This window comes from Numenius arquata, chromosome 17 (assembly GCF_964106895.1).
Source record: "Numenius arquata chromosome 17, bNumArq3.hap1.1, whole genome shotgun sequence".
In the NCBI taxonomy this organism is placed as follows: Eukaryota; Metazoa; Chordata; class Aves; order Charadriiformes; family Scolopacidae; genus Numenius; species Numenius arquata.
In genome coordinates, this window is record NC_133592.1 from 12,758,869 (window position 1) to 12,779,960 (window position 21,092).

The 21,092-nt window shown below is 51.7% G+C and overlaps 1 protein-coding gene across 1 annotated transcript in view; it reads right to left on the bottom strand.

Moving 5' to 3' along the window:
- The window catches only part of DNAH9 (dynein axonemal heavy chain 9), a 228,924-nt gene that overhangs the window by 106,694 nt on the left and 101,138 nt on the right, over window positions 1-21,092 (bottom strand). Inside the window, exons 47-51 of the mRNA XM_074160192.1 lie at window positions 20,877-21,038; window positions 19,806-20,039; window positions 10,805-11,065; window positions 6,023-6,448; window positions 2,338-2,457 (exon numbers count right to left, since the gene is read on the bottom strand). Of these exons, the coding sequence (XP_074016293.1) occupies window positions 2,338-2,457; window positions 6,023-6,448; window positions 10,805-11,065; window positions 19,806-20,039; window positions 20,877-21,038 (1,203 nt within the window). The remainder of the gene's footprint in view (window positions 1-2,337; window positions 2,458-6,022; window positions 6,449-10,804; window positions 11,066-19,805; window positions 20,040-20,876; window positions 21,039-21,092) is intronic.

The window sequence follows — 21,092 nt, forward strand, 5'->3', positions numbered from 1 at the left end:
ATCTACCTCCACAGCACATTTTAAATGGGATTTTGTTCGGTCGTGGAAAGACACAGGGAAATACTCATCCTGCAAAATCTCCCCAGAAACACGACCAGCTCTTTCAAATGGAAAAGTCACTTTTCTGTCTTGATGAAAGGGTTCGGGAGCATTCAGGGAGATTTAGCCTAAACAACTAGAAAGCATAAAACTCCTTCGGTGATTGCATAAAGAGATCTAAATTGGTACGGGAAGGGACTTATCTGCTGTTTGGCTTTGACCCCTGGGATGGAGTATACCGCCGTCCTGACGGTGTTTGTCGGCGCGGCAGCCCCGGCTGCGCTCCCGTTCCCCAAAGGAGACACCCAGAGGACAGGTTTTTTCAGAAGTTTCCCAGTACACAAGCGCGGAGCAGGGGAACCGGGCAGGTCCCGGCAGCACTGCGGTGCCCCACTAAACGTAAGCTTTTTTGTGTGTCCATGAAAATTCACCGCAATCTAAACAGCTCCAAAAATCCAGGCCAAAGCAATTTGCTGAAGGTCACCTAAGAAGGTCTGAGAGAATGAAACCGAGAAGTGGGCACGACTCTCCACGTCCAAAGGAAAAAGCTTAACCATTTGGCTATCTTTTTATCTGTATCACTGCATTCTGCGTTGGGATAGGTACAAATTACACACAAATCACAGCCCAACACCACCAGGAACTGGTAAAACAAGCAGAGAAACCTGCATCCAGCATCCCTTCGAGAAATACCTTTGCGTTCTGCCTCAGCTGCCACCAGCCCCACCAGCAGGAGCAGAGACACACTCAGACTGACCTCCATCCCCAAACAGGGGACATTCCCTGGGGACACAGGAACGGCCTCTTGGGAAAGACAGCGGTTTGAACACAACATCCCCTTCACTCCTGGGCAGGAGGGCAGTGCGGCAGCCTCCTCTCCGTGCTGCTACAGAACTAGCCCGTGCGGCCATGAAGAAGGGGCCGTGCTTTCCAGTGAGTTTTGCCAGGTCTCGGGCAGGAGCCACGCACCGAGCTGTGCCCACATCCCGCCCCAGAGCAGGGACCCGCAGGACGTCACAGACCGAGAGCTGTGAAGAGGCCGTGGGGGAGCAGACGGCCCATGTCTGTCCAGGGAGAAGAGAAGGCTGAGGGGAGATCTCAACGCGCCCCACAGCTCCCTGAAAGGAGGGTGTAGCCAGGGGGGAGGTTGGTCTCTTCTCCCAAGGAACAGGCAATGGGACAAGAGGAAACGGCCTCAGGTTGTTCCAGGGGAGGTTTAGGATGGATATTGGGAAAAATTTCTTCACAGAAAAGGTTATCAAGCCTTGGAATTGGCTGCCCAGGGCAGTGGTGGAGTCACCATCCCTGGAGGTATTTAGAAGCCGGGCAGATGTGGTGCTGAGGGACATCGGTTAGGGGTAACTTGGCCGAGATGGGTTAATGGTTGGATTTGATGATCTTAAAGGTCTCTTCCAACTGTAACGATTCTATGATTCTAAATCTGTACCTCTGCTTGCACCTCCCCTGCAGCCGTAGTGAGTCAGACGTCTCAAAAGCACATAAAAACTGGGGCTCTCCACCAAGACAATGTCAAGGCTGCCTTTGTGTGCTCAGAGGGGGAGCTCGAGTCAGCAGAGATGAACGAGCTCCAACCCCACCGCCTGCCAGGGCAGGGCTCAGGCTCGGGATGCTCTCCTGCAGCCCTGCTGCCTTGCCTGGAGGAAGAACCGGCTCGCTCCAAGCCAACAGCCCAAGCAGAAGCCAAAATACAAGGCATTAAGGGCCACTCCAGCGCTGGATGTGAGCGGGGGCTCCAGCTGACAGAACAGCGTGAACACATTATCTCTGTGTCTCTTATCTGTGAAGCCGTGACAAGGGCACTGCCCCCATGGAGGAGCAGGAGGCTGCATGTTTTGAAGACACAGCCGACCGGGATGCATACCGATGGGCTGATAACGGGGATACACGCTGCGCCCTTAGAGCTTTTCACTCTTAACATTTTGTCATTTCAAAACCTGCAAAGCTACTGCCACATTCCCACCAGCGTTCCCACCATATGATTTTTGAGTCATCTAGTTTTAGCCCATCAGTATTTGATCACACATTTAAGTAACAAACAGGCGATGAGAGCTGTGAAGAGAGCAGAGCCAGTGCCCTTACATATGAGCAGCGCTTACCCTGGGGTATGAAAACAGCCAATGCAAAATCATTTTCATTACGGGAACTTGCTGCAGTGCAGGAAATGTATTCCAAAACAAAAATAATCAGAGGATGTAACGTGCTGTGCGGGCACGGTTCGCATCTCGGCACCTGGTACCTCCCATTCACGCCACCGGAGCTGCATCTGCTGACACTCACCAGCCTGTTGGCAAGAGCGATGGTACACGCTGTAGCTTCAGCTTCTTGCTGACATTTGAGTTTGTCTGAAGTGGCCTTCTCAAACTTGGCTGTGAGCTTTCCCAGGTTCTCGTTGAGGCGCTGCACGTGAAAAAAAAGGAGGAAATAACAGCGTAGTTTTAAGGAAAGCCCTTCTCCAGAGATGGTTCTCCCCAGCCTCCACCGCCAGGCACCGGGACACAGCCCCTGAGGGTGTTGTGGCAGCAGGACCAGCGCGGAGCAGCGATGTGCTGAGCTATTTGACGTGCTTGTAACTCGCACACCCCGCACAGGGCAGAGGCAAAGAACACACAAAACTGATTTATTGGTGGCTCTGCCCTGCTGTGCATTTAAACAGGGAAAGGGGGTACTCCTGGGCAAGCACTGATGACCGGTACTCTGGCTGTGCAACGGGCAGGGCAGCTGAGGAAAGAGAATGCTGTATTTTCTGATGCTGCAGGGACTTGGTGTGAGTCCCTGAGGCTCTGCTGATTCACCAAGTTGTTCTCAGATCCACAAGGGGCTCCTTGAGAAGCTGAAGGTACATCTGAACCAGCTCCTCACCAGACCTCCTGCACCCACCTTCTAGAAGGGAACATGACAAATAAATCAATAAAGGTGTTCTTGTTGCTGAGATTGTTGTGTTTTTCTTTTTTTTGTGTGTGTGTATGGTTGGACTCGATGGTTCCTTCCAACCATGAAGATTCAGTGATTCTGTTCTGCTCCTAAAGCTGCCTGAGCACGTGCCACAGGACACTCCTGCAGAGGAGCCCAAGCAGTGCTAGGTGGGACCATCTCAGGTGCAGGTGGGCTGCAAATAGGGCTGAGAAGGGGCAGGAAGGGCCCAAACCATGTGGAAAAAAAGAAAAAGAGCCCTTTGTTTGGCTGGAGCTGCTCGCCCTCCCACAAGCACTGGGAGCATTTCAGTCCTGCTAAGAGAAGTTGAAGTAATAATTGATTCTATCTGTCCCCCATGCAAACTGCTCAAGGCTAAACTGCTTGTAAATCACGTTAACACTGTTTGAGCTACGCGCTAGAAACAAACCTTAAAATGAGAAAGGATTATATTAGGGATATCTGCAGCTCTTCGGGACACTGGGAAACACAAAGGAGACTCTCCTTGACTTGTCTTGGAATTAGTAACACACAAAGTCTCTGTCTCTGCGTGCGTATGGATGTATGTGCACAGGGGTGTATGTGCACAGCGGTGTATGTGCATACAGATGCTCATATGTATCCACCCCCATTACACAAGCGGGACGTTATGGATGGGTGTCTGTGGGCTCCCACCAGACGAGCTCTGCACTAACACCCAGCTACAGCTGATGTGTGACTCAGAGAATACACCTTCCGCTACGGCTCCACTCCCCAGACTCGTAGCCACCTCATTTCCCAGGCAGACAAAGGAGAGGGAGAGGTACTTAGGATTTCTGACAATCAGAATAGTCTCATTTATTACTAAAAATGGGTGTGTGAGAGCTCAGGGCTGGGTTGTGAGCAGGTATGAATCAGCCGCAGGTCAGTGAAGCTCTCCAAGATAACCCAGCTCGGTAAGCGAGGATATACCTCCACATCCCCCCCACGCTGAGCAGTGCATCATCACCCATCTGCAGAGCAAAAAACTCACCTAAAACGGTCAGTTTTGCAAGTGCATGCCAGTAGAGAACCAGTAATCCCCCCAAAGATTGCCATTTGCTTTAACAAAATCCCTCTTCTTTAAAAGAAGAAGAAAAAAAAAAAAAGAAAAAGAATAAAAGAAAAGCTCAGGCATTAAAAGCTTTGGAAATGAGCAACATAAAGGGATGAAAAAAGTTCCCCAGCACCGTATTTCACATCTGAGAAGGAAGAATTAGAGGCTAAAGACCCCTAAATCCATCCCTGCTCCAGGCGCTGTGCCCGCCCCACTTTCATCTGCAGCAGGAAGGGGCTATGGGAGACCTCTGGAGATTTTTTTTTTATATTTTTAGTTGAAGAGCGTAGTAAGCACTTTAAGAATAATAAGCCTTAGGAGGTGTCAAAAGAGTTATGTATTTTCTAACATGAAGATGGAAGCTGGAAGAGAAGAGTCCCCGGACGAGGTTGCTTGGAGGGACCGTGCTGCCCCTCTCCGGGTGTGTATCTTGGAGCCACTTATTTAAAGCCAAACCTGCCAGCCCGGTGAGAGCAGACCTTGGTTCTGAAAGGGGATTTTGCACAAAATGGGGCGTCAGTACGAAGGCACAGCCACAGAGGATCCTTTACTCGCGAGGAAGGATGTCAGATCCACACCACCTTAAAAAAGGCAGGTTTTGGAGTGCAAGTTCCAAAATAAGTCAATATTTTGACTCATTTGTCAATATTTTTTACTTATTTTGACTTTATTGATCTTTTTTTTTTTTTTCCCCACCTAGAGTATCCAGCTCTAGGACCTGGACCTGTTGGAGCGGGGCCAGAGGAGGCCACGGAGATGCTGGGAGGGCTGGAGCCCCTCTGCTGTGAGGACAGGCTGAGAGAGTTGGGGGGGTTCAGCCTGGAGAAGAGAAGGCTCCGGGGAGACCTTAGAGCCCCTTCCAGTCCCTAAAGGGGCTCCAGGAAAGCTGGGGAGGGACTCTTGATCTGGGAGGGGAGCCATAGAACAAGGGGGAACGGTTTTAAACTGAAAAAGGGGAGATTGAGCTGAGATATGGGGAAGAACTTCTTTGCTGTGAGGGTGGTGAGAGCCTGGCCCAGGTTGCCCAGAGAAGCTGTGGCTGCCCCATCCCTGGAGGGGTTCAAGGCCAGGTTGGAGGGGGCTTGGAGCAACCTGGTCTGGTGGGAGGTGTCCCTGCCCATGGCAGGGGGTGGCACTGGATGATCTTTAAGGTCCCTTCCCACCCAAACCATTCCGTGGTTCTAAGCGGTGGCTGGGAGGCTGCCTGCAGCAGGAGGGACCAGGAGAACGGTGAGTGATGGGACGCTGCGCTGAGGGACGGGCTGGTGGGGTCCTGGGTGGTTTCTACACTTTGTATCAGTGGGTATTGGCCGGGGCACAGCAGGGGGAGAAAAGCTGTATGTCTTTTAGCAGAGAGAGACTTTTCTGAAGGAAGAAGAGAAAGGCGAGAAGCTACTCTCCAGAGAAAGGAACTTTTAATCACACAGTAATTTCTTCTATTTTATGATTTTTTTCTTTTAAAGTAGGAAAAAATCTAAAAAAGCTCAAGATATACCAACAGGGAGCCGTGGAGTGCCGAATTATTAGACTCCTACTAGAGCAGCCTTCATCCTGGAAGATGTGCCCATCGCCAGGGACGGAGCACGGGGGCCAACCCAGCCCAGCTCTGTGCTACCAGCCCTCTGAGTCAGCGCCCGGTTCCTCCCCCCCACCACACCGGGAACATACTGGTTTGAGATAACGAGTTTTCTGAGGACCCATGAGTAGAGGTAAATTACATTTTAAAAATTAGGTAGAAATAGTAAGAATTAATAATTATCCTTCCTATTAAAGTGTAAGCAAGGCTGGAGAAGAATAGGTGAGAAGTAGAAAGCAGCAATAAAAGGGGTAGAAAAGATTACAATCTACTGAATCTCTGGATTCCCACCTTTCCCTTAAAAATATGTGAAGTGCAGAGAAGCAGCTTTCTCCAAAGAAAAGGGTTCCTCCCCAAGCAGTGACTTGCGTGAGGGGTCCCACCAAAGGGCAAGCACTTACAGCAATTTTGGCCTTGATGCTGGCCAGCTTCTCCTGGGCGGCCGCCAGCTCGGCGTTGGCTCTGCTGAGGGCCTGTCGCTTGGGCTCCACGTCGCAGTACACCGCGTGGAAGCGCACGATGTTCACCACCCAGGAGCAGAGGCCGGCCGCAGCGTAGGACTTGGTGGTCACGAATTCAGGTTTGAACTTGGGATCTTCCAAATAGGGCTGAAGAGCTTTGAGGCAGTTCTCGTGGATGTTCTCCTTGTCGAACTTGATCAAGGAGTCCAGGAAGCCATCCACCCTGGCCATGGCGGCTTTCGCTGCTTTCCAGCTCCTGTCCTTGGGGATTTTTCCTCCTGGGGCCATCAGCACCATCACGGCTGCGGTGACATTGCTGACAGCTGAAGGTGGCGACCCAAAGGACCTCAGCTCCGTCAGATTCTTCTGAAATGGGCAAAACCCAAGGTTGTTAGATGAGAATGAATGGGCTTTCTTTTCACTTTGCCACTAATAGAGGCAGAGCTCCCAAGCTGTCAATCTGATAAAGTGGGTTTCTCTCGGCCCGTTGCTGCCTGTAAATCCCTGTTCCGCACGTTTACAGCACGTGTGCTCAACTCCCTGCCCCCAGCTCCTTACATCCCCCCCAGGACCAGCACAGCACCCAGTTCCTCCCCAGACTCCCACCCCTTCCCTGCTGCCCTGGGGGGGCAGAGGGGTTTCTTCCCTCTCAGAAGATGGGGATAAGGAAATAGGAGCCTTTCCAAATGATAAACCTCTACAAATAGCCCCCAGCCCCTCTAAAAATCCTTTGCGGAGCTTTCCTTCACGCTCAACTGCTCCCCGTGCCCGACACCCATGTGTTAAGGTCTGGTTGAACTATCTGTGTGCCCCCATGTCCCCACGGGGCCACCATCCAGCCCACATTTAGGCACCGACACCAAGCACCGTCAGCGGGAGAGCAGTCACCGGGATGCACAGGCAGCCCCCCTCAGTAAGAATCACCTCATCTCCAGGGACACCGTTCTCCGAGGGGGAGTTCCCATCTCCGCTGCCAGCACAGGTGGTTCTAGCAAGTCCCTAATATTAAGTGGGATGAATCTTAACCTAAGCAGAAAATGCCAATTTGGGGAGAAAGCGGGCGTTTTCTAACACACTCACAACCATGACACCGCGATGCTGAGGGTTTGATCTGTTGACACCAAAACCCCTCCCTCCAGGCACTTTCGCCTTTGCATGAGAAAAACCAGTGCAAGTGCATCAGCTGCGCCAGACGAGACGCTTTGTCAAAACAAGGATATGGGCTGCTACAACACCAGTTTAATAAAAAATCTATGAACTTCTGTCAGTTCCTGTTTCTATCAGTTTTGAGTCGTTCTGAACCTATATTCTCTGATACTTTGCGTCTATCAGGCTCTGTGGAAGCAGGGTGGAATAGTCTGGTACCTTCGAGTATCCATTTTTGGGATAAAGGTATCTGCTGTGAACCTCTTCCGAAATGTGTCTTTTTGCTTGTTTTTAGCTTTTGTTAATGATCAAGCTGACAGAGACAGGCTCCTCGGGGCTGTGCGCATTTCCAGTGTAAAAGGTCTCTAATTAACACACTCAATGACCCGGAGCCAAGTGTGAGCCCAGAGGAGCCCCCCGAGACGCTCCCCTCAGTCGCCCCGCTCAGGGGGCTGGGAGAAGGGTGACCTCTCCCCAGCCCTGCGCCCGCTGGGGGCTGGTGCTCGGGGGTCCCTGAGGACCCTGGCAAAGCCACCTGTGTTTAACAGCGTCTCTGTGGAAACAGGACACTGAGTCGGTAGTGCCGCTTCTTCCCTAGGAGGTGAGCACTTCCGCAACATGACGGGAACAGTGACAGTACTACCCTGAAAGGGAAGGAGGAGCATGCTGTCCTGGCCAGGAGAGTGAGGAAGACCTGGGTAGCTCAGAGAAGAGAAGGCTCCGGGGAGACCTTAGAGCCCATTCCAGTCCCTAAAGGGGCTCCAGGAGAGATGGGGAGGGACTTTTTACAAGGGCATGTAGTGATAGGACAAGGGGGAATGGCTTCAAACTGGAAGAGGGGAAATTTAGATTACATATCAAAAACAAATTTTTCACTGGGAGGGTGGTGAGAGCCTGGCCCAGGTTGCCCAGAGAAGCTGTGGCTGCCCCATCCCTGGAGGGGTTCAAGGCCAGGTTGGAGGGGGCTTGGAGCAACCTGGTCTGGTGGGAGGTGTCCCTGCCCAGGGCAGGGGGTGGCACTGGATGGGCTGTAAGGTCCCTTCCAACCCAAACCATTCTATGATTCTATGATCTCCTCTCGCTTCCATCTCCATACAGCCTACCTCCAAAAGATCTGAATGGACATGGCTGCTCTTCTTTTAAACCAGCAGGTGACGCTGCCACAGAAATGCCCATGTATCAACATACTTACTGAGCTCCTTGGTAGCTGACTATATATATCTATTTCTCTGTTCCATTGAACAGCTTTTTTCACTCTTTCCCCTATTAATGTTGCATATAACAGTGCTGTCCAGATAAGACGACTTAGATAATTGGGGAGAAACTATATATACACACACATAAATACTGCTGATTATTCATGTCAGCAAACAGGTCAAGCTCTCTGATGCGTTTGTGATCAGTAGGTAACGGAGACCGTGCCTCCCAGTGCTCTGCTATTGCTGCTTTATGGGTCCCTAGGGAAAATCCCAGCATCTCCTTAATCTTTGCCTAACGAGATATTCTACAGACAAACCCAAAACTAATGAAGAGACAAACATTTTCCCTTTGTACAGTCCTTTCTCTTCCATGAACAAAAGCCAAAGCAACGCATCTCTGCAGCAAAGCCACGTCTTTCCTGAAAGCTAATCAAACAGACCATCCCTTCCTGATGACTCCGAGTCACTTTCCCCTCTGCTCCATGGGCTGTGACTGAGCCACGGTCTGAGGCACGGTTGAGCCAATCCTTGCCGTGATCATGGGAATAACTCGGATTTTCCAGCCGTAGCTGGTGCACGGACACTGCTCTGCCCTGGCTGCAGCAGGAGTTTGGTGTTCCAGGATGCTGCTTGAGCTGCAGATCAAAATGAATGGCAGGTACATGTCTCTCGGGCACATCTCAAAGTGTTGGGCTCCAAACGGGAACCCCTGGAACACCCTTGAAGGAAAAACCTTCCAAGATATCAAAAGCCTTCCCTAAACCACTCAGTCTCCTGCAGTCAGAGCAGTCCTTATCTCCTGGTTATACACTTCCCTGGTGGCATCCTCCTTTGGGGTGGCTTTGTCTGCAGCAATGTACAGCTCTACCAAGAGGTCACCCCACACTCAGTACCCAGCTACCCTCGACCTGCAGCAGCGTCCTGCCCAGCCCAAAGACACTGCTGAAGGACAGGTCTTCTCCCTGCCCAACGAAATCCTGGTACTGCATAAACGCAAACACAGAATGAGATTTCTCTGCCAGCACTTCTTATTGTGTCAAACCAAAAGCCACCCCATGAGTGCACCTGTGGAGCCAAGATGTACATATCAGACATTGAGCATCACACTCAACAAGGCCTGAGGAACATCTTGGACGAAGAGAGGACAAGGCAAATCCCACCCCAATGCAGCTGGAGAAGATCATTCCAAACCCTCAGGCCACCAAGTTCTGTCCCTATAACAGCAGGGAATTCAAGAGGGAAGGATGCCCAGAGGGGCGCAAGAAGTCACCAACTCTCCCAACTGCACCTCTGGATCTCTGATCCTTCTTCCCTCACCTTCTCTTCCCCCTTGGCCAAAAGAGGCATTTGCTGTGGGCTGCAGGAAGCCTCTGACCCACTGTGCTGCAGACCCAGAGGGGGACGGGAGCCTTCCCATCACAGACCCCTTTCCAAAGCAGGAGATGGGTCAAGTGGGAGCTCAGAGGATGTCCCCGCTCGCTGCCAGCTACACCCGCAAACTGCCAGCCCCATAGCCACCACCACGGCCTGCAAGGCCCAGATGAGACACGTCCGTGTGGGGTCCTCAACACCGCTGTCCTGCTGGGGAGAAAGGCTCATGGAGTAGCCGGATGCAAAATCTGCCCTGCTGGTGGTTTGGAGCGTTCTCAGCTCCTGCTGTGCGGATCGTGCACGTGCCCAGCAACTCCCCAAGCAAACAGCATGGATACTGTCCCTCACTGAAACGAAGGGGTGCTCGGGCTTCACCCCATCTGTCCTGCAACTCCTCCCGCACCTCTGCTGGGACCAGCTAAGGGCACAGTGCTCCTTGCCCTCGGGACAGCTGACAACCGGTCACCCTGAGAGCGCTGGCAGCCTCTCCTGTCTCCCCTCCTGTGGCTTCATTCCCCGCAGCTCGGCCTCAGAACAGTCTGGTGGAAGGTCTGGCCGTGCCCCTGCCCTGGAGCTCAGCCCTCCATGTCCTCCTCCACACCAGCAGACGGGGCTGAGCCAGAGACAGGGCCTGGACAGCAAGAGAGCGGTACAGACCTGGTGATCCCTCTGAGACACTCTCCCCTGGGTCGTGAAGGGGGTGACAGTAAGGTGACCTCCTCTTCCCTGTGGGGCAGGAGAAGCAGTGGCGCCAGCCAACAGCAGAGAAGAGGTGCAAACGTAGCACCCACCTCCAGTTCCTCCTGCTCTCCACCGCCATGAGTAAAGGGTAACTTGGTGCAGCCTCGTGGCTGCTCCAGGTCACACCAGGAGCCAAGTACGCACCGTCTGGGCAGAAGCTGGAGGAGGGTCAATACAATGCCCAAAACCTTGGCCGGCCAGATGACACTGCCCACCCACAATGCAGAGGGGAGATACAGGATTCCCACGGGAATCTCCACCCTACCTTGTTGAGGGTGTTCAGAGCAGCCTGGGCAGCTGCCAGGGCAGGCTCAGCTTTGGCCAGGTCCTCCTCGCAGTCCTTCTGTTTCTGCTCCACCTCCTGGGTGATGAGTGCCACTTTCTGCTCCTCCTCATCGGCGATTGCCTTTTCCCTGCTCACTTTCTCCGTCTCCACCCCCACCACCTGGATCAGCTTGTCAGCGTCGTCATTCTTCTGCTTCAGCTCCACTTCCTGGACTGCCAGCTTGGCCTTCAGCTCATCCACCTGCGGGGGAGAAGCAATGTGAAGCTGGGAAGAAAGCATGAGCAGACTCACCAGCCTGCTCCCCACCCTGCCCCATACTCAGTGGGGCTGAGCAGCTCCCAAAAGCACGGAGGGCCTCTGGGGAAAGCGAGCGCTGCCCTGGCAGCACAGAAAAGCAGTATTTCCAGTTGTTAGCAGGACACTGCTGTTCTCCTTTGCCTGTGGTTCTCGGGTCACAGTTGGAGAGCTCATACACATGGTCCACACACTGGAGCAGTGAGGAACCCAGCAGGGGAGAGACCAGCACCAGCAGGATGAGCTGCCAAGGAGGTTGTCCCACCCCTGCTCACTGCTTCTGCTTGGAAAGCGGGCAGAGGTGCCAGGACACCACAAACGTTGCTTTGAGCAATGGGAAGTAGGTGGAAGCTTTCATTTCAGGTATTCTTGGGCTTATTTTTGTACAGTCCAGGAGCCTCCCCATGGACCAGGCATTTGCAGGAAGCTTAGAATCATAAAATAGTTTGAGTTGGGAGGGACCTTTTAAGATCGGGTTGCTCAGAGCCCCGTACAACCTACCTTGAATGTTTCCAGAGATGGGGCACCAACCAGCTCTCTGGGCAACCTGGGCCAGTGTCTCACCACCCTCACCGTAAAACATTTCTTCCTAAATCTCTTAAATCTTCTATATCTCCCGTCTTTCAGTTTAAAGCTATTACCCCTCATCCTATCACAACAGGCCCTGCTAAAAAGTCCCTCCTCATCTTTCCTGGAGCCCTTTCAGGGACTGGAAGGGGCTCTAAGGTCTTCCCGGAGCCTTCTCTTCTCCAGGCTGAACCCCCCTAACTCTCAGCTTCTCTCATTATAAAGCCAAATGCATCCAGCTTTGAAGATGAGATCAGGTGTTACAACACATCCCCAGTGAAGGAGGGGTGCGTGTGCTGTGTGTGTGTTTTGCTGTGGAGATGACACATGCTACAATTCAGCGACACTTTCCTTCGCTCCTCAGCCTGGACACCAGCAGAACAGAACAGCAAGTGGTGTTTCGCCACACAGGTTTTGAGGAGGACCTGTGCTCCGGGAACCAGTGCTCCCCGAGCCACCAGCTTGCCCCGGTGCACCCTGCCAACCCTCGCCCACCCCTCCAGCCCGTGGCACGTAGCAGATACAGCCCACTAACAGTTCTCTCCCAGCCATTGAGTCACAGAATCATGGAATTGTAGGGTTTGTCAGGGACCTCCGGAGACCACCCAGTCCAACCCCCCTGCCAGAGCAGGGTCACCCAGAACAGTTGGACAGGAACATGTCCAGGTGGGGTTTGAATGTCTCCAGAGACGGAGACTCCACCACCTCTCTGGGCAGCCTCTTCCAGGGCTCTGCCACCCTCACAGGAAAGAAGTTTCCTCATGTTGAGATGGGATTTCCCATACTCCAGCTTGTGCCCGTTGCCCCTTGTCCTGTCCCTGGGCACCACTGACAGAGTCTGGCCCCACCCTCTTGACACCAACCCTTTAGATATTTATAAGCATTGATCAGATCCCCACTCAGTCTTCTCTTCTCCAGGCTGAACAGCCCCAGGGCTCTCAGCCTTTCCTCATCAGAGAGATGCTCCAGACCCTGATCATCTCTGTAGCCTCCACTGTACCCTCTCCAGCAGTTCCCTGTCCTTCTTGAACTGGGGAGCCCAGAACTGGACACAGTGCTCCAGCTGTGGCCTCACCAGGGCAGAGAAGAGGGGGAGGATGACCCCTCTCCACCTGCTGGTCGAGGTCCTATGGACCTGTGGCAGGAATGGCAATTTTCACCCCAGAAAGCTCAGGATTGGGATCTGCTGACAGCTACAGCCCTTGTCAGAGGTCCAAGGCTCAAGGGGCATTAAAATGCGATGTCAAATGAGCTTGAGAAGGGGTGTCCCGTTCAGCTGGCACCAAGAGGCAGGGCAGTGGTGGCAGCTCCTCACCCCCTGCTGGCCCCCAGCAAGGCAGGAGCCCTCCTCAGCAACAGGCTGGAGCCTTCGTGTGGTGGGGGAGCTCCCCCCAGCTCTCACTGGAAGACAGAAAGTCTCTTTCTAAAAGCACCCGTTCCGATGAATGTACGTGGGCTCTGTGAGACCACGGAGCTTTTCACTCGTAAAGAATTGCTCAGAGCTCCTGGGGTACGTCTTTACCGATGTATAAAAAACTTACTAGAAGGGACGTCAGACACTTGCTTTTGTTGATAATTCCATTTTTATACCAGAAGAGAGAGAGCACAATTTGCAATCTTATAAACTGAAGCTATTGACGTTCGCCATCAGCTTCAAGCAGAGAATGGTTCCTCAGGAGCCTCTTTGTGCACGTCACCCATTGTCACCTCCTGCCACCCGGCACCACAGCGCTGTCTGCAGTGGGACAAAGACGCCACTCCAAATCCAAACAGCTCCGGGCTCGCGGGAGCACGTAATCCCTTCAGTCCACAAACCCAGCGGCAGCTTCTTGTTCAGCTCCACATCTTCAGGGATTGCAGGAAATTGAAGTGGGAGCTTCGCTGATGGCAGATATGGCTTCTGCCCCCAAATCAGTAATCACACGCTGGATACCCGTACGAATGGGAGCGCTAGGGGTTTACACAACCTCGACAAAACAAGCAAGGGATTAAAACCCACTGGCAACAGCGCTACGGAAGGAGCAGATGTGAGCTCAGCCCCCAGCACGGCCCGTGAGAACAGAAAATGCCCTGAAAAAACCTGCTTTCAGCCAACACACGCAATAATGGAGGGGTCAAGGACTTGCTATAACATTGTCAGGATTTAAAAATAGCAAGAAATTCAGTTAGGGCTTTGCCTGAAAGAAATATTTGGAAGCCCAGAAGCGTATGTTGCTGGGCTTGGGTCACACACTAAATTCCCAACGGGAACGCTGTGAGTGGGAGCTGTGATGTGAGTCCTGAGGCTCTGCTGGACCCTCTGCCAACAGACCACACCACATCTAGGGGACACACAGTGACCTCCAGCCTCCCTCACCTACAGCAAGACTGTGGAACAAGACAGGAAACGATCACATTTCCCCAGTGAGGCTGAAGCTCAAACACAGCTGAGCAGGGACAATTTAATAGCATTTGGGCAGTGGAACGAGAGAAACGGGAGCTACACCCAAATAACCAAACTCACAGTCGTTAGTGATGCCCTGGGGGTGGCACAGGGAATGTACATTTATGAACTTTACTCCTCCAGTCTCCTCCTCTCAGCACAGCAAACACCCTGCCCTTAATACCAAACCCGCATCCACAGCAAAACCAGTCTGTCACATCCATTTCTCCTCCCTTCCCACGCACCCTAATGCCTGGACATAAAAATGCCTGGTGAGACGGCAGGGGGGACTCACGCCACCGCCTTGGGGAAGGCACTGGAACAGCAGAACCTTAGATGTGCTCCCATGAATGGCCCGTGGAGCCGTCCCCGGCACAGCAAGGTTAGGAATAACGGCATGAAAAGTTCTCCTCTTTCGACAAACGTCACAGTAACAGGAGGTACTCAGACTTCCCCTCTCTCACACCAAAAAGGACCTTCCATCCAAAAAGGATGGCAGCTTGTACACAGAGCTATTTTCTGTGGAAACCCAGCCATTAAACTTCACTTCCAAACCCCAGAGGTGGCCAAGCCCGACCACCACTAACATGTATTGTCTCTGGGTGCGCAGAACACCTTCTCAGCACAGCTCCCATCTTCTCTCCTCTCCCAGTCCAGAACTTCTCCAACAGTCACACACAGCCTCCTCCTTGCACCGACACCCCCCATACTCCTAGCCCACCCCATCAAAAGCAGTGTTATAAACCATTCCGACCAGGAGCAGGGCCATCCACCATCCTTTGGGCATATTTCCGGGTTCCTCTTCCCTGGTCATTCTTGGGTCAGCTCCATGGCACTCCTGGTCAGGGCTACCAACAACATCCCAGGTGACACCACGATGCAACCACATCGCATGCAAAACATCAGGATGCAAAAGGAGAACAGAATGGAAAACGTTATCATGTTGTACAATGCCCGTTCCTCAGAGCGGGTGCTTAGATAGAAAGGATGAAGACGGACGGAGACAAGTAAGAGGTGATGACATTACGGAGACTGAAACTGGGAAGCTATTGATCTGGCTAATATATTGGGTGTCCATGGCAAGGGTTTGGTAGTAGGGGGCTGGAGGGTGGCTTCTGTGAGATGATGCCAGAAGCTTCCCCCATGTCCGATAGAGCCAATGCCAGCCAGCTCCAAGACAGACCCACCGCTGGCCAAGGCTGAGCCCATCAGCAATGGTGGTAGCACCTCTGGGATAACATACTTCAAAAAGGGACAAAACTGCATAACAGAAGCCAGAAGACAGGAGTGAGAAAACGTGAGAGAAACAGCTCTGCAGACACTACGGTCAGTGAAGAAGGGGAAGGAGGTGCACCAGGCACCAGAGCAGAGATTCCCCTGCAGCCCAAGGTGAAGACCATGAGACTATGGTGAGGCAGGCTGTCCCCCTGCAGCCCATGAAAGTCCATGGTGGAGCAGATATCCCCCTGTAGCCCATGGAGGACCCTGCGCTGGGGCAGGGGGACGCCTGAAGGAGGCTGTGACCCCATGCAAAGCCGTGCTGGAGTGGGCTGGCAGGACCTGTGGGCTTGTGGAGCGAGGAGCCCACGCTGGAGCAGGACTTGTGACCCCGTGGGGGACCCGCACTGGAGCAATCTGTTCCTGAAGGACTGCACCCCATTGAAAAAACACATGGCAGGGACCCACACTGGAGCAGTTCATGAAGAACTGCAGCCTCTGGGAAGGACTCACACTGGAGAAGTTCATGGAGGACTGTCTTCTGTGGTAGGGGCCCCACATTGGAGCAGGGGCTGAGTGTGAGGAATCCTCCCCATGAGGAGGAAGGAGTGGCAGAGACAACGTGTGATGAACTGACCACCACCCCCATTCCTGTCCCCCGGCGCCGCACAGGGGGGAGAGAGAGAAAATTGGGAGTGAGGTTGGGCCTGAGAAGAAGGGAAGAGTCAGGGGAAGGTGTTTTAAGATTTGGGTTTATTTCTCATTACCCTACCCTGATTTGATTGGCAATAAATTAAATTAATTTCCCTGAGTCAAGTCTGTTTTGCCCGTGACAGTAATTGCTGAGTGTTCTCTCCGTCCTTAGCTTGACCCAGGAGTTCTTTTCCATCTTCTTTTCTCTCTCTCGTGTCCTGCTGAGGAGGGGAGTGACAGAACAGCTTGGTGGGCTCCTGGTGTCCAACCCAGGTCACCCCACTACACCTCGGAGTGAGGGAACCCAGGAACACTCAATGGGAGGGGAGGGTTGAACACCAGAAGCCATCACCCTGCAAGGCAGAGATCGGGAAGGCACCAAAGGCACGGGGCGGGCGTGCAGCAGAGGCTGCTGATGTGTGGACACGGACAACAGGGCCACCAAGGAGTTGCTAAAACAGATAAAGAGAGGCAGCTCCACGTGGAGGGGCCAGAAAAGACTGGTTTATGTCCGAAACAAAAGCTGGGGATTGGGGATTCACACCTCTTCAAAGACACAAGCTCTCACAGCCCCCAGGGGACGTCAGGTTGCTCCAGTGACCTGTCCTGCTCGGCTCCTGCCACCACGTTGGACCCCGCCACAGAGCAGCCACAGACATCTGATTTATAAACTACATCCAGAGACACGACAGAAGAGTCACTACCATGTCCAGGGGAGGTGAGAAAAACACCGACTTTTCCAAGGTCTGCCAACACCGGTGAAAGCAGAAGGTGCCTTTCAGGTAACACGTAGCTGGTTAAGCAGAAGAGGGCAAGAACTACAAGAGACCAACAGTAGAAGGTGAGAGTGAGGTGGCACAGAAAATCCCAGCAGACCGTCACCCCAAAGATAAGAGAGAACGTTATTAACCTCCTTCCCACAGGCAACACCAGGATGAGAACCAGACCGAGGTGTGAGCAGACAGACCCAGCACACATCTTAGCACACAGAATGTCATGACTGGCCACAAAAAGGTCTGTACTTGGTCCCAAATGTGAAAAACCTGCGAGCAGCTTCCTGAGCCCAGGAAAACCTGATAAGGAATTCGTAAGGAAAGGGAAAGAGGAAAGGGATTCAAGGGCAATGTTCTGTGACTCCGCCAGCAAAGGAAGAAGTGCTTGCCGACCACCAGGACAGAATAAGAAGAATTATTAAAGAATAAAAACCTGGAGGGCAGGCTCCCAGAAGACTCATTTTATCTGATTGTCCCTGCCTTGTTTCAAGAACACAAAATACATCGCAAAGGTCAGGCATTAATTGATAGAGCAAGACTTGAATCTGGAATCCAGTGATGCAATTATTAACCAAAGTCAACCTAAAAATTACTCAGCAACGGGCTCTGAACAGAGGGCTGACCTCGTCACAGCGAACATCACTCCGAAAAACAAATGACTCATCCCACACATCTTCCCAAGTCTATTACGGCCTAATAACTGGAAGCCAGCTTTGCTTTTCTCAGTATTGGGGACAGCCCCTGTCTTCAGGGACGGATGGTTCGGCACGTAAGCTAATTGAAGGCATTTCTTTAGAAGAAAAATTGGTCAACGGAATCAAGATGTCCAAATCTCAATAGAAAAACGAAGAGCCAGTGTGTGTGGGGGGAAGAGTAAAAGGAGAGAGAGAGAGAGGTTACTTTGGAACTGGAATGGCTGAGGCAAAAAGTACCCTACAACCGCTCACACAACAGCCCCTCACGCTGAGGCCACACTGAACAGTCTACAGAAATATATAAAAATCAGAGTTAATTTGTCACGGCCTCCGCGGACAGGACTCTGGAGAATGCCGACGATGGGAGCGCTGTTCCTCAGACCTAAGGCTCAACCAGGTCATACCCAGGTATCAACATCCTCCTCCTTTGCTTTTAAAATAAAAAACCCCACAGCGTATCGCTGCCCAGCACCATGAACACAACCTGGTGACGACACACCTGAGACAGAAGATATGTCACTTTCTCAGCTCCAAACCCAACCATTTCCATGGGTGAATGTAAAGTTCAGACTTTTAAATCCATATTCAAGATTGAACGCTCTGGTGTGATTTCCAATACTGCTAAATATCCACACTGTGGTTTCAAATCAACAGCAGCTTTGACTATTGCGCACATCTGATAATTTAGGTGTTTAATTTTAGGCCCCCAGTGCTAATTTTAGATTCAGATTTGACATGTTTGTCCTCACTGCTCTGCATCTTAATCACCCGCACAAACAGGCGCTTCTCGCCCCAGCCTTACTCCAACTTTGCGTTCACTTACCCTTCTGGCAACAGCAACCCCTACCAGACCCACTGGTGCTGTGGCTTCCCGTCTCCTCCCCAGGCCTCTACCCACAGCCAGCACCGCGTTTGTGGCTGGTCAGAGAGCCCTTGCCAACCTAGCACCCATACGAAGATCCACCTGAAGAATAAAGAAGACAAGCGTCCCCACTTTTGACCGGCACTACATGGACTTGTTTCCTCTCAAAAGGTTAGTTTCATATTAGTTCCTCACAACAAAAAATAGACCAAACCCATCTTGTCCACCACTGGGCATCATCAGAACCAGCAGAACCACACAGGTCAGCAAAATTATCTTCTTCCATAGGTAAGGCAGGTGTGAGGTCTGCTGTGCAGTGAGGGCTCACACCTATTGCTCTGGTGGGCTTCACTGGTTGTGATGGGCGCTCTCTGCTCCTGCCTGCTCCACCTCAGCTGCTGCCTTACAAAGGAGATGCTAAAACTGCAAAGAGGGCATGAAATGTGCCCACTCTCCTCCCATGTCCTCAAAGACCTGCCCTGCACCATGAAGAAAGCGACTGTTTGAAGTGAGATGTAGACTATCAGAGTTGAGAGGCACTAATAAAGCCCATCCATCACCCTGGTAAGGCAGGTGTCCTACGGAGTGTGACAGATGTGATTTATGCCACCAACATTATCCAGAGTGTATCATCTATGGAAGAGGATGACCCTGCTAGTCCTTCATCCACATCAACCCCGCGCGTTTCTTTGGAGCACCTTCAGGAGAGGCCCATTTGCCACAGTAGAAGCTCGTAAGCAAACATTTGTAAGAGTTAATAGAATATGAAATGGAGAGAAAAACAGGAGTTTAGCAGGAGAGGTAGAGAGCAAAGCTCTGAAAGGCAGTTCAACCTCGCTACAGAGAGCTTTGGGAAACACTCAGAGCAATGTCTAGTCATTGCCACAGAAGAGCGTCAGTGCCGCTCTCCAGCAGGGTGCTTTTGGGACGGCTGATCTGCATTTCAGACTCGTGTTAGTTTTCCTTAAAGATGGATTCCATAATGCAAGGAAAATGAACATCAGTCTTATTTTAAAAGGACTCTCTATTTAGTTGGAAAGACTGGATTCTCCTTGATGTTATTGTGTTTCCTGGATGCAACTCCAAAAATCACTGGTCCTCCTGTATTTTATAAGCTATTTTGTCACTACAGCTGAAATATAGCCATTAAAAGAAGATGTACACAGCCAGCTGTCCCCCTATCTCATCTTACTTACTGTGATCTTTCATTCGGGATTAGCACCACCTCAACAGCAGAGATGGGACACACATCTCTTCCCTTCTCCTTCCCAGTAGAGAATAGAACTCCTGCTCCTCCAGGAACCCAGTTCAAGCCAGACTAGAGTCAGGATCTAGCACAAATTTCACACCCTGCACAGTTTCAGTCTGTAAAGTTCTCCTTCAAACCAGGATGCAGAGATGTCCCTAATACAGGAACAAGGTAAATGGCAGGTTCTAACCCGAGGGGTGTGCTCACCTGTGCAGACGTGCTGTTGAGCTTCTCCAGGCCATTCTCCAGTCGCTCCATTTTTGCTTTTAAATCCTTGCCCTTTCTCAATAGCAAATTCTGATAGAGTTTGATTTGCTCAAGGAATGACTTGGGAGTGGTGTAGTTGTACCGCCGCTCATTGCTGAGGTACAAGCGGGATACCTCGTTGACACTTGTGTGAACGTGGGCCATGAACTTGCTTATTGAATCTTTCACTGAATCCTAAAAGTAAGATATGAAGACAAGGAGAAAATATTTTAAGCAGAACAACTATATATGGCACAGAACTGTGCTATATATAAAGAAATTTATTAACTTTTTTTCTGCTGCAGCAAAATCCAGGATGTAACATCTAAGTTGATTCCTTCTCGCTTGTTATCTCTAAAATAACTTTGTCTGTTCGTGTACTTTATACCTCTTTTTCTATCTTTTTATCTCATACTTTATCTTATTCCAAGCAATTTTTCTAGCGTTCAGCTCTATAAAATAACAATCTTTTAAGTATAAATTTGAGCTTCTCTTCTGTACAAATGGGGAAAGGGCACACTCCTAAAAAGAAACATTGTAGATTTTATTCTTCCAAAATCCTGCCCAGAACAGCTAAATAACCAGAACTGAATCTCTTTTAGCCAAGGAGAAGGTTGTCATCAATGAGAACTTGACAGATTTTTGCCCTTGAGAATTCCAGGTGCTCAGACACGCGTGCGGAGCGAAAAGCCTGTGTTCCCTGCAATAATCATAAGCACCGGGTTATTTCCTGCCCTGATTTGCGAAGCCGTCATTTCCCTGCCAACACCCCCAGTGTCTAAACACACCCGAGCACGGCGCCCGTGGACCTTCTGCTCAGGTCCATGCTCCTCTCTGGAAAAACTGGATCGTATTTAGAGCGATTCCTCTCCAAGCCGCCCCCCAGATGTCCTGCCTGAGTTTTGGAGAGTGATAAAGGGGAGCAGAGAGTCCCCTGCGCTGTCCTCGTCCTGTGGGGCGCTGCTGGCACTGAACGGAGGGACGGGGTCACATCTGGCTGCACCCCCGGGTGCGGGTGGGTGAGGTGCTCACCTCCACAGCCTCCGTTTCTCGCAGAAAGCGGAGGCTGACGGACTCGAGGGCTTCCCGCGGCCACTCCTGGAACCAGTCGATGGCCGCGCAGCTGACGATGGCGGGGAACCTCCTGCTGCGGACACGCAGCTTGTTCCCGACAGGTGAGAAACAGAGTGCGACCTGCAGGACCAAGGAAGGAGGTGGTGAGAAGGGATGGCCGGGAGCAGGCTCCGG